We start from the raw sequence: 13806 nt of genomic DNA on the forward strand, positions 1-13806 counted from the left end.
ATGCAACGGGAGGTAAAGTGTGTAATTGCGTTAGTGTTCAGTAATTCCTGTTCAAGTTCTTTGTATATGTTAATTTCTTTTTATTTTTTATTTTTTTTTGGCTTACCACTTTTCTGTTTGGCTGACATCTACATCGTCCAAATTGTACATTTAGATTACATTATGTACGATATACAATTGGAATGCTGAAGCTTAAAGTGTGTACGTGGAATGTTAATGGTATTCATACACCTATTAAGAGAAGAAAAGTTTTAACTTTTTTAAAAAAGGAGGGGGTACAAATTGCGTTACTACAGGAGACCCATTTGAATGATCAGGAACATGCTAAGCTATCACAGGGGGGGTTTGGCCAGGTCTTTTTCTCATCTTTCACCTCGAGGAGTAGAGGCGTTGTTATTTTAGTTAAGAGAGGTATACCATTCCAATTAACAGAAGTTGTCAAGGACACAAGGGGGCGCTATTTAATTATGAAAGGGGTATTATATGGGGAGGAAATTGCTTTTCTGAACATTTATTGGCCCCCTGGCCACCCAGGTGATTTTCTGACTACAGCGTTTGCCAAATTAGCAGAGTGGGGAGTTAAGACACTGTTTATTGGGGGAGATTTTAACTGTCATTTATGCCCCATTATAGATAAATTCCCAACAGGTAAATCATTATTATCAACCCAGGCTAAAACTGTTAGGGCTCTCTGTGAAGACTTTGACTATATAGATATTTGGAGGGCCTGCCACCCTGCAGAACAGGAGTATACTTTTTTCTCTAGAGCCCACAGCAGTTATACTAGGATAGATTATTTATTTTCTCCCAAAAATATGTTGCAGCATGTATTGTCTTGCCATATAGGTAATATTTCTATATCCGACCATGCAGCAGTTTTTGCTGAATATTCCTTCGGGAACCAAGATATTAAATCTAATAGTTGGAGATTTCACCCATTCATTTTGGCTGATCATAATTTTATATCATATTTTACAGAGGAGTTTAACTCTTTCATGTCTATTAACTCTGCCTCAACCGAAGATCCATCTTTACTTTGGGAAACAGCCAAAGCTTTTTCTAGAGGCCTTATTATATCATACACACTAAGTAAAAGACGTAGACAAGCCAAACAAAAAGAGATCTTAGAATCGAAGCTAAAGGATGCTGAGAGATTATATATTAAAAAACCAACCCCTGGTAAGATTAAGGAAATTTCAGCACTAAGATCTGCCTTAGATTCTCTTTTAACAAAACAAGCGGAAGTTAAAATTCGTTTTGCCAAACAGAAACTATATGAACATGGGGATAAAGTGGGGAAATACTTAGCATTCTTAACAAAGAAAAAATCGGACTCTCAGTCTATTCTGTCCATTGTGGCTAGTAGCGGTAAACGTTTTCTAGACAGCTTATCTATTAATAATACATTTAAAGAATGGTTTGAGAATTTATATAGGTCAGAATTAGATGGAGATACAACACAATCCACAGAGCTTTTCTTCTCCACCCTCAACCTACCCAGTTTATCAGAAGATCAGACCACTTCCCTTAATGCTCCTATATCTAAAAATGAAGTTCTAGAAGCCATAAAGAGTTTGCAGTCTGGGAAAGCACCTGGCCCAGATGGGCTTAGTACTGAATTTTATAAAGAGTTTAGAGATTTATTAGTTGACCCCTTACTAAATATGCTCAATGACTCGTTTGTGAAAGGTCATTTGCCACGATCCATGAGAGAAGCGAATATATCCTTAATTTTGAAAAAAGGTAAACAAGCGGAGGATTGTTCGTCATACCGACCTATTTCACTACTTAATGTAGATCTGAAGATTCTTTCTAAAATATTAGCAACACGGTTAGAATGCCTTCTCCCCACTCTAATAAAGGATGACCAAACAGGCTTTATTGTAGGACGCAACTCTGTCAATAACATGCGTCGCCTGTTGAATGTGATACAGTTTGCTAAGCAGCAGTCAGTAGATGGTCTTGTGATCTCGCTAGATGCGGAGAAGGCATTCGATCGCATCGAATGGCCTTACTTATTTCATACGTTACATAAATTTGGTCTTGGTGAACACTTTATTAAGTGGGTCAAGTTATTGTATAGTGAACCTCTTAGTGCCGTGCTGACAAATGGATGCCGCTCCTCTACATTCAAGGTTGGGAGGGGGACGAGGCAAGGCTGCCCTCTATCTCCTCTTTTATTTGCTTTGATAATTGAACCGTTGGCAGAAGCAGTAAGAACAAATAGTGAAATTTGTGGGTTAACAATAGCAAATAATCAACATAAGATTGCCCTATATGCCGATGATATTTTGATATTCATGGTGAATCCTGATACCTCTACTCCAGCTCTTCTAGACACAATTGACAAATTTGGTACTTTTTCAGGATATAAAATTAATTATGATAAGTCAATGGCAATGCCTATAGGCAGCTTAAAACAAGTACCCCAAACATTACCATCCTTCCCATTTAGATGGGCCCCCGAGGGTTTAATATATTTGGGCATTAATGTTACCCCCTCCTTTGAACAGATGTATAAAGTAAACTTTCCTCCACTTTTTGATCGCATTCGGTTAGACTTAGAAAGGTGGAATGTTCTTCCTGTTTCTTGGTTGGGACGGATCTCCCTCCTGAAGATGAATATTCTTCCAAGATTACTTTACCCCATTCAAATGATTCCAATAAATTTTACACACAAAACTATTAAGAAATTAAATGGTTGGTTTAGTTCCTTTATATGGGCTAAAAAAAGAGCACGTATAAAACTTTCAACTTTAATGCTTCCATCTTCAGTGGGAGGTCTTGACCTTCCGGATATACGGAGATATCAGTTAAGTGTTCACTTGCGTTATATTTCTGACTGGGTACATAGAGGGTCCAGAACAGTGTGGTTTGATATTGAAAGTTCACTCAGTAAACTTCCTTTAATAAATCTGCTTTTTCTTAAAAAGTTTAAGTCCTTGAAAGTCGCTTGTAGTAATCCCATCACAATTAATGCTGTCAAGGCATGGAAAGTTATCAGGCGTTTGGAGGGTCGACCCCAACTTACCTCAACTTTTACTCCTATTTGTGATAACTATGACTTCCTGCCGGGGACTGTAGACCAAAATTTTAAAGTTTGGGCACATAAAGGTCTCAATACTTTACACGATCTATTCGAAGGGGACACTTTAATGTCATTTGACCAATTAACCACCAAGTACAGCATTCCACGACAGGACTTTTTTCGTTATTTACAGTTGAGAGACTTTGTAAAGAAGGACACTACTCTGCTTACAAATCGGGACATTTCAGCTGTGGAGAGACAGCTTTTTTCACAAATGAACAGTTCTACAAGTTCTTTTAATAAGGTTCTCAAGGATTGTGGATCTTCAAATACGGACTTATTGAAGAGGACATGGGAAAGGACACTTGATATACAAATCACAGATGATCAATGGGAGGAAGCATGGAAGAATGCAGGGACCCTAAGCATATGTAACAGAGTAAAAGCAATGCAGTTGAAAATTTTGCACAGAGCTCACATTTCTCCTTCGCGGAGGCACAAGTTTAAAAAAGACTGCTCACCAATGTGCCCGAAATGTAAAACAGAGGAAGGAGATCTTATTCACTGTTTCTGGTCTTGTAAGGAGATTCAGAAGTTCTGGGTTATGGTTGAACAAGAACTTAATGCTATCTTATCTATTAATATTGGCTACTGTCCAAAACACATGTTGCTTGGAATATATGATGACATGGTTATAGATAAACATAAAAAGACACTTTGCAAGTTCCTTACATTCTGTGCAAGAAAATGTATTCTCTTGAACTGGTTAGTTGATAAAGCCCCTTCTAGGTCACTATGGCACAGGGTTATATTGGAATACGTTTCATTAGATTATCTAACCTGTGCATCTTATAATAAAGATGTCCTATTTTATAGAAGGTGGGATCCATTTCTGACATATATGGGCTTAGATATATCCTCTATTCTTATTAGAGGGTTTGTTTGATGAGGTTTAAATGTGTGGCACATTGGTGCAAAAAAAAAAAAAGATATATTGTTTGTATGATTATACCATTCTCTATTTCATTTATTTCTTAAACTGATTTATTGTGGTAAGCCATATTATTACTATTTTATTTAATTTTTCTTTTTCTTTTATTATCATTTTGTTCAATTGATGTAATTTTTTTTTTTTTTTGGTCGATTCAAATCTCGTTTTGTAATGTTTAAAAATTAATAAATATATTTCACAAAAAAAAAAAAAAAAAGAATGCATAGCAAAGAATGGCTTGATTACAATAGTAATTATTCCTAAGCATGGCAAAGACAAAAGATTGTTAGATAATTTAAAACCCTAAACACTGATTATAAATTATTATCAGGAATTTTTGCAGCTAGAATGAAAAATCCTACTCCAGACAATAAATGAGACCCAATCATGACTTCCTCTCTTCAAGAACTATTCATAATAACATCTGATTGCTACTAGATTTTATTGATTACAGTCATACATTTATAGACCAGGGTTTCACTGTATATTTCGATTTCTACAAAGCTTTCAATTCGGTAGAAAATGCATTTATTTTAGAAACTTTAAATAATTTTGGATTAGGACAGGAATTCACAAATTTAATTAGCCTAGTTTCTCAACAGCTGTGTATCCTTAGAGCATGGCACATGTTCACGATTTGCAGTCAAGAGGGATATTAGACAGGGCTGCAAAAGCTCACCTTTATTATTTATATTGGTTGCTGAACTACTCTCTATCATTATTAGAATCTGATGGATTTAACATTATATGGGAAAACACATCATAATAAGTAAGTTTGCAGACGGCCCAGTTAATTGAGAATATACAGGTTAAAACAGAAGTCAAATATATGGGCATCGTGGTCACCAGACGTAAGAAATAAGGGAAAAAGAAAACATTCTTAAAAATATTGATAAATGTAAAAGCTGGCATGATTAATAGTGTTGAAGATGGTGGCATGAATGTCTTCGATTTCTCTGTGATGAATGGTGTACTTAAAATGAAATGTTTGAAGTCCTTTGTTTGTCACAGAGATTAATTTTGGTTTAGCATCCCGAATGCAATTTTTAAAAAGATGGGTGGAAATGAGTTTCTATTGCATTGTGACTATGATTTATTTAAATGATCTGTAAAATGATCTAATTTCCACCAGCAAGTTCTTCTGTACTGGAACCTAATGTTTAAACACAACTTTACACCACATAATACACCTTTGTGGAACAACAGATATATTCTGAGTTATAGGAAATCATTGTTTTTAGGTACTTGGATGGAAAAAGGTATATGGGCAGTAAGCCATTTAATGGATAATTTTGGTAGTTTGTTGTATTACAATGACTTTTGTGATAAATTTAGTTTCAATTAGAGAATACAATAAGTATATATGTGATAAATGCAGGGAAATAGTTAGGCTGACAGAGAAGATTTCAGAATTAGAGACACGCATCCAAACTTTAATTGAGGACAGTAAGAATGTTAGGGCTCTAGATACGGCTTTGGATGTGTCTAGGTCTGGGATTCCTGTACATTGTTCTGTTCCAGCAACAGAGTCCCTGCAGCAGGGCAACTGGGTGACGGTGAGGCAGCGTAGTCGTGGGTCAACACACAGCTCTTCTGTTCCAATCAAAACATTAAACAGGTTCTCCCCACTCAGTGATGCACCCACTGAGAAACCTGATGAAAGTTCTCTAGTTATTGGCGTTTCTATTGTACGGAACGTGAATATAGAGACACCAGCCACCATAGTCAAATGTTTACTGGGAGCCAGAGCGCCTGACATCTTGGCAAATTTAAAAGTGCTGGCTAATGCTAAACGTAAATACAGTAAGATTGTTATTCATGCTGCCGCTAATGATGTTCGACTTCGCCAGTCGCAGATCACTAAAAATAACTTTAAAGAGGTGTGTGAACTTGCAAGCACGATGTCAGACGCTGTAATATGCTCTGGTCCCCTCCCTGCTTACCGTGGTGACGAGATGCATAGCAGATTGTCATCACTCAATGGCTGGATGTCTAAGTGGTGCCCACAGAATAACATAGGTTTCATAGACAATTGGACGAGCTTTTGGGGCAGACCTGACCTGTTTAAAAGAGATGGTCTTCATCCCTCCTGGGGTGGCGCCACTCTTCTGTCTAGAAATATGGAAAATAGTCTTAGTGTTTATACTTGACTAACTGGGGCCCAGGTCAGGAAGCAGACAGACTGGCTAAACCGACCGTCTGCTAGCTGCCTCCTGTCACAGAGGTCAGTTAATTCTCAGCACATAGAGACTCTTTCACCTAGATATCACACTATAGAGACTGTGTCTGTTCCCCGAACTAGAAAATACAAAAAACGTCCAAACCAAGTTAAGGCTAACAATTTAATTGAGGTTCAACAAATAAAAAAAACAAATGCAATATGGATAAACAAATGATAAAGCTTGGCTTATTGAATATCAGATCCATTTCTACGAAAACACTTTTTGTAAATAATATGATAACTGATCACAATATAGATGTGCTCTGTTTGACAGAAACTTGGCTAAAACCTGATGATTACATTATTTTAAATGAGTTCACCCCCCAAGATTACTGTTATAAACATGAGCCGCGTCCAAAAGGTAAAGGGGGAGGAGTTGCTTCAATTTATAACAACGTTTTCAGGATTTCTCAGAGGGCAGGCTTCAAGTATAACTTGTTTGAAGTAATGGTGCTTTATACAACATTATCCAGAGAAACAAATGTTAATAGTAAATCCCCTGTGATGTTTGTACTGGCTACTGTATACAGGCCACCAGGGCACCATACAGACTTTATTAAAGAGTTGGGTGATTTTACATCCGAGTTAGTTCTGGCTGCAGATAAAGTTTTAATAGTTGGTGATTTTAATATCCATGTCGATAATGAAAAAGATGCATTGGGATCAGCATTTATAGACATTCTGAACTCTATTGGTGTTAGACAGCGTTTCAGGACCTACTCATTGTCGAAATCATACTCTAGATTTAATACTGTCACATGGAATTGATGTTGATAGTGTTGAAATTATTCAGCCAAGTGATGATATCTCAGATCATTATTTAGTTCTGTGCAAACTTCATATAGCCAAAATTGTAAATTCTACTTCTTGTTACAAGTATCGAAGAACCATCACTTCTACCACAAAAGACTGCTTTTTAAGTTATCTTCCTGATGTATCCAAATTCCTTAGCATATCCAAAACCTCAGAACAACTTGATGATGTAACAGAAACTATGGACTCTCTCTTTTCTAGCACTTTAAATACAGTTGCTCCTTTACGCTTAAGGAAGGTTAAAGAAAACAGTTTGACACCATGGTATAATGAGCATACTCGCACCCTAAAGAGAGCAGCCCGAAAAATGGAGCGCAGCTAGAGGAAAACAAAACTAGAGGTATTTCGTATTGCTTGGCGGGAAAGTAGCATATCCTACAAAAAAACATTAAAAACTGCTAGATCTGATTACTTTTCTTCTCTTTTAGAAGAAAACAAACATAACCCCAGGTATTTATTCAATACAGTGGCTAAATTAACGAAAAATAAAGCCTCAACAAGTGTTGACATTTCCCAACACCACAACAGTAATGACTTTATGAACTACTTTACTTCTAAAATCGATACTATTAGAGATAAAATTGCAACCATTCAGCCGTCAGCTACAGTATCACATCAGACAGTGCACTATAGACCCCCTGAGGAACAGTTCCACTCATTCTCTACTATAGGAGAGGAAGAATTGTATAAACTTGTTAAATCATCTATAAACCAACAACATGTACAGTCTTGTTCAAAATAATAGCAGTACAATGTGACTAACCAGAATAATCAAGGTTTTTAGTATATTTTTTATTGCTACGTGGCAAACAAGTTACCAGTAGGTTCAGTAGATTGTCAGAAAACAAACAAGACCCAGCATTCATGATATGCACGCTCTTAAGGCTGTGCAATTGGGCAATTAGTTGAAAGGGGTGTGTTCAAAAAAATAGCAGTGTCTACCTTTGACTGTACAAACTCAAAACTATTTTGTACAAACATTTTTTTTTCTGGGATTTAGCAATCCTGTGAATCACTAAACTAATATTTAGTTGTATGACCACAGTTTTTTAAAACTGCTTTACATCTGTGTGGCATGGAGTCAACCAACTTGTGGCACCTCTCAGCTGTTATTCCACTCCATGATTCTTTAACAACATTCCACAATTCATTCACATTTCTTGGTTTTGCTTCAGAAACAGCATTTTTGATATCACCCCACAAGTTCTCAATTGGATTAAGGTCTGGAGATTGGGCTGGCCACTCCATAACATTAATTTTGTTGGTTTGGAACCAAGACTTTGCCCGTTTACTAGTGTGTTTTGGGTCATTGTCTTGTTGAAACAACCATTTCAAGGGCATGTCCTCTTCAGCATAGGGCAACATGACCTCTTCAAGTATTTTAACATATGCAAACTGATCCATGATCCCTGGTATGCGATAAATAGGCCCAACACCATAGTAGGAGAAACATGCCCATATCATGATGCTTGCACCTCCATGCTTCACTGTCTTCACTGTGTACTGTGGCTTGAATTCAGAGTTTGGGGGTCGTCTCACAAACTGCCTGTGGCCCTTGGACCCAAAAAGAACAATTTTACTCTCATCAGTCCACAAAATGTTCCTCCATTTCTCTTTAGGCCAGTTGATGTGTTCTTTGGCAAATTGTAACCTCTTCTGCACATGCCTTTTTTTTAACAGAGGGACTTTGCGGGGGATTCTTGAAAATAGATTAGCTTCACACAGACGTCTTCTAACTGCCACAGTACTTACAGGTAACTCCAGACTGTCTTTGATCATCCTGGAGGTGATCATTGGCTGAGCCTTTGCCATTCTGGTTATTCTTCTATCCATTTTGATGGTTGTCTTCCGTTTTCTTCCACGTCTCTCTGGTTTTGCTCTCCATTTTAAGGCATTGGAGATCATTTTAGCTGAACAGCCTATCATTTTTTGCACCTCTTTATAGGTTTTCCTCTCTCTAATCAACTTTTTAATCAAAGTACGCTGTTCTTCTGAACAATGTCTTGAACGACCCATTTTCCTCAGCTTTCAAATGCATGTTCAACAAGTGTTGGCTTCATCCTTAAATAGGGGCCACCTGATTCACACCTGTTTCTTCACAAAATTGATGACCTCAGTGATTGAATGCCACACTGCTATTTTTTTGAACACACCCCTTTCAACTAATTCAACTAATTGCCCAATTGCACAGCCTTAAGAGCGTGCATATCATGAATGCTGGGTCTCATTTGTTTTCTGAGAATCTACTGAACCTACTGGTAACTTGTTTGCCACGTAGCAATAAAAAAATATACGAAAAACCTTGATTATTCTGGTTAGTCACATTGTACTGCTATTATTTTGAACAAGACTGTATGTTAGACCCTATTCCATCTAAGCTCCTAAAATAGGTGCTTTCAGAAGTCATATATCCTCTTCTGACTATTATTAATTCCTCATTGTCATTAGGATATGTCCCCAAAACCTTCAAACTGGCTGTTATTAAGCCTCTCATAAAAAACCCACAACTTGACCCCAAAGAACTAGTTAATTATAGACCAATCTCGAATCTCCCTTTTCTGTTCAAGATACTAGAAAAGGTGGTATCCTCACAATTATATTCCTTCTTAGAGAAAATGGTATATGTGAGGATTTCCAGTCAGGATTTAGACCGTATCATAGTACTGAGACTGCTCTCCTTAGAGTTACAAATGATCTGCTCTTATCATCTGATCGTGGGTGTATCTCTCTTTTCATTCTATTGGATCTTAGTGCTGCGTTAGACACAATTGACCACAGCATTCTTTTGCATAGACTTGAACACTTTGTTGGCATCAGTGGAAGTGCATTAGCATGGTTTAAATCGTACTTATATGACCACCATCAGTTCGTAGCAGTGAATGAAGATGTATCATATCAATCACAAGTGCAGTATGGAGTACCTCAAGGCTCAGTACTAGGGACGCTACTCTTCACGCTTTATATGTTACCCTTGGGAGATATCATCAGGAAACATGGTGTTAGCTTTCACTGTTATGCTGATGATACTCAGCTCTATATTTCCTCGTAGCCCGGTGAAACACAGCAATTTGAAAAACTAATGGAATGCATAGTCGATATAAAAAATTGGATGAAGATTAATTTCTTACTGCTAAATTCAGAAAAAAAGTGTTAATTATAGGGCCTAAAAACTCTGCTTGTAATAACCTAGAACGCTGTCTAAGACTTGATGGTTGGTCTGTCAATTCTTCATCATCAGTTAGGAACCTAGGTGTGCTACTTGATCGCAATCTTTCCTTAGAAAGCCACGTTTGTAGCATTTGTAAAACTGCATTTTTCCATCTCAAAAGTATATCTAAATTACGGCCTATGCTCTCAATGTCAAATGCAGAAATGTTAATCCATGCATTTATGACTTCAAGGTTAGACTATTGTAATGCTTTATTGGGTGGTTGTTCTGCACGCTTGGTAAACAAACTACAGCTAGTCCAAAATGCAGCAGCAAGAGTTCTTACTAGAACCAGGAAGTATGACCATATTAGCCCGGTCCTGTCCACACTGCACTGGCTCCCTATCAAACATCGTATAGATTTTAAAATATTGCTTATTACTTATAAAGCCCTGAATGGTTTAGCATCTCAGTATTTGAATTAGCTCCTTTTACATTATACTCCTCTACATCCACTACGTTCTCAAAACTCAGGCAATTTGATAATACCTAGAATATCAAAATCAACTGCGGGCGGCAGGTCCTTTTCCTATTTGGCGCCTAAACTCTGGAATAACCTACCTAACATTGTTCGGGAGGCAGACACACTCTTGCAGTTTAAATCTAGATTAAAGACCCATCTCTTTAACCTGGCATACACATAACAAACTAATATGCTTTTAATATTCAAATCCGTTAAAGGATTTTTAGGCTGCATTAATTAGGTAAACCGGAACTGGAAACACTTCACACTTCAACTACTTGCTACATCATTAGAAGAATGGCATCTACGCTAATATTTGTCTGTTTCTCTCTTGTTCCGAGGTCACCGTGGCCACCAGATCCAGTCTGTATCCAGATCAGAGGGTCACTGCAGTCACCCGGATCCAGTACGTATCCAGACCAGATGGTGCATCAGCACCTAGAAAGGACCTCTACATCCCTGAAAGACAGCGGAGACCAGGACAACTAGAGCCCCAGATACAGATCCCCTGTAAAGACCTTGTCTCAGAGGAGCACCAGGACAAGACCACAGGAAACAGATGATTCTTCTGCACAATCTGACTTTGCTGCAGCCTGGAATTGAACTACTGGTTTCATCTGGTCAGAGGAGAACTGGCCCCCCAACTGAGCCTGGTTTCTCCCAAGGTTTTTTTCTCCATTCTGTCACCGATGGAGTTTCGGTTCCTTGCCGCTGTCGCCTCTGGCTTGCTTAGTTGGGGTCACTTCATCTACAGCGATATCGTTGACTTGATTGCAAATAAATGCACAGACACTATTTAAACTGAACAGAGATGACATCACTGAATTCAATGATGAACTGCCTTTAACTATCATTTTGCATTATTGACACTGTTTTCCAAATGAATGTTGTTCAGTGCTTTGACGCAATGTATTTTGTTTAAAGCACTATATAAATAAAGGTGACTTGACTTGATACATGCATCTGAAGTGTGTCTTTTCGTCCCGTCCCATCATGCTTTGTGTTCTGTGTTACTGTACTTCATGTTAAGTCTGTCATCATCACAGAAACTGAACGCGTGATGTTGAGCAGGTTATTCTGTGTCTCTATCAGGATCGACAGCTGAAGAAGAAAGAAGATGAGCTGAAACATCTGGAACAGTTTTACAAGGAGCAGCTACAACTGATGGAGAAGAAGGTGTGTGATGCACAAACACAAACACACTTTTAGATCTGAAGCATGAATTTGACCCATTGACTTTTTTCAATGCTAGAATAAAGCGTGTCAGTTTTAACAGGTTTTATTATAGTGCTGGTTTGTTTTCTCTGATGTGTTCACAGCAGAGGTGTACGAGTTATATCTACTTCGTTACATGTACTTGAGTAAACATTCGTAAATATACGAGTAAATATCTGAGTGATTTGCGCGTAAAGAGAACTTCCCGAAAACTCTTCTCCTGATTCACAAAAACTTCGTAAACGTCAGATGTGATAGTGAAATGTGTGTGTGTGTTAATGAATTCCAATCAGTCGTAAATGGGACGCGCGTGCACGCTCACTCTCAATTGCCATAAATCCCGCCTATTAAATCCCACTGACAACTATACATGAGCATCATATTATGACACCAAACGAAGGATTTCAACGTCTTCTCAAAGGCGACTGAAAAAGAAACATTTCTCAGCTGCAGAAATTGAAGTTTTATTATCAGAAGTTCATTCAAAACGCCACATTTAATTTTCAAGCGTACTAGTGGCGTATCAGGTCCTAAAAAAGGAAGTTTGGCAGCATATTACAGATCCTATTACTGGCTCTCATAATAAAAGTTAAAAGAAAAACCGTATGTAATTAATATATATACTATTTTTTTCAAAATGCTGTGTAAATATGTACCCGATTAAGGTGAATTAAAATGCAGCCATATTAATGAGCAAAACGTTCAGACGTTAAACGCACTATTTACGCGTGGCTGGGATCACTGTACGTAAATCGACCAATCGTTGTGCGTGAGAAGGTGGGATCTACAGAGAATGGTCAAAGCGATGCAAATACGTGTACATTTTATTGTTGGACTGGAAAGCAGGGGGCAAGGAACTCGACCGGATGTTGAAGTCGGGTGGGGGCTGCCATCTTTTAGCAGAACTTCACTTGAGTTAGCATTCCCATTGACTCCCATTCATTTTGGCGTCACTTTGACAGCGAATAACTTTACATCTGAGGCGTTTAAAGACGCCGTTTGTCCATTATTTATTTCTAAAGATACACGACAATGTATAAAGGGCTCCATTACCTTCTATGTTACATTATGGCCCCGTATAAACAGTTTTTGTAAAAAATAGGCTAACGATTGCGTCATAACCACTCGTCTCTCTGTCGCATTACCGTACAGACAGGAGGAGAAGCTCGCAGGCAATTAACTTAATATGGCGTACTGGCGTTACATTTTAAAATACTATACAAAATAATTAATCAGAATACTTACTCCTGCTCACTCACGCCAAAGAACTCCCCGCTCAAGCTCGCCGTCTCTGCAAGATTAACGATGGCAGTTTGCACGCACAGCCACTTAGAAGATTTACATCTGTCAGACAGGTTGCTGACGTCCTCAAGCTTCGTTTGAGTCTGCGCGTCAGAAACGGAAGTGCTAAAAAACGCTAAAAATGGGCTTCACTTGTCTCAATTGAGTTCCAATGGGGTCGCTGTGTCCATTTCTTTTACTGTTTATGCTGGAAAGCAGCACTGTGCAGACTGATCGGTGTATGACATCAAAGTAACGTGAAAGTGATTCAAAAGCACAAGAAGCCAGTCTGGTCTGTGCAGTACAAACAAAGCCAAAACGTGGATATTTTTGGCAATTTAGTGTTTTGATAATTTTGCGTCCTGCGAAAATGGCACGAATGGCCACCCTAGTCCAGATAGCAAACACATCCAAATCAGCAATCCAAAAGACGAGGTCAAAGGCAGGCAAAAGACATACACTAGCAGAGAATCAGTGACTATGAAAAACGCTTGGTAGAGACAGAGAAAACTGGCAATACTTCGCAACATGATGCACAAACAACATGGCTTATAACAGGTGCAGGCAGGAAGTGATGAGAGAAAAA

At 38.1% G+C, this 13806-nt stretch overlaps 1 protein-coding gene across 1 annotated transcript in view; it reads left to right on the top strand.

The window, feature by feature from the left end:
• Positions 1-13806, top strand: part of LOC113105141 (MICOS complex subunit mic25a-like) — a 22097-nt gene continuing 8291 nt past the window's right edge. Inside the window, exons 1-2 of the mRNA XM_026266296.1 lie at positions 1-12; positions 11817-11900. Of these exons, the coding sequence (XP_026122081.1) occupies positions 1-12; positions 11817-11900 (96 nt within the window). The remainder of the gene's footprint in view (positions 13-11816; positions 11901-13806) is intronic.

The sequence above is a fragment of the Carassius auratus genome, chromosome 6, assembly GCF_003368295.1.
Source record: "Carassius auratus strain Wakin chromosome 6, ASM336829v1, whole genome shotgun sequence".
NCBI classification, from domain to species: domain Eukaryota; kingdom Metazoa; phylum Chordata; class Actinopteri; order Cypriniformes; family Cyprinidae; genus Carassius; species Carassius auratus.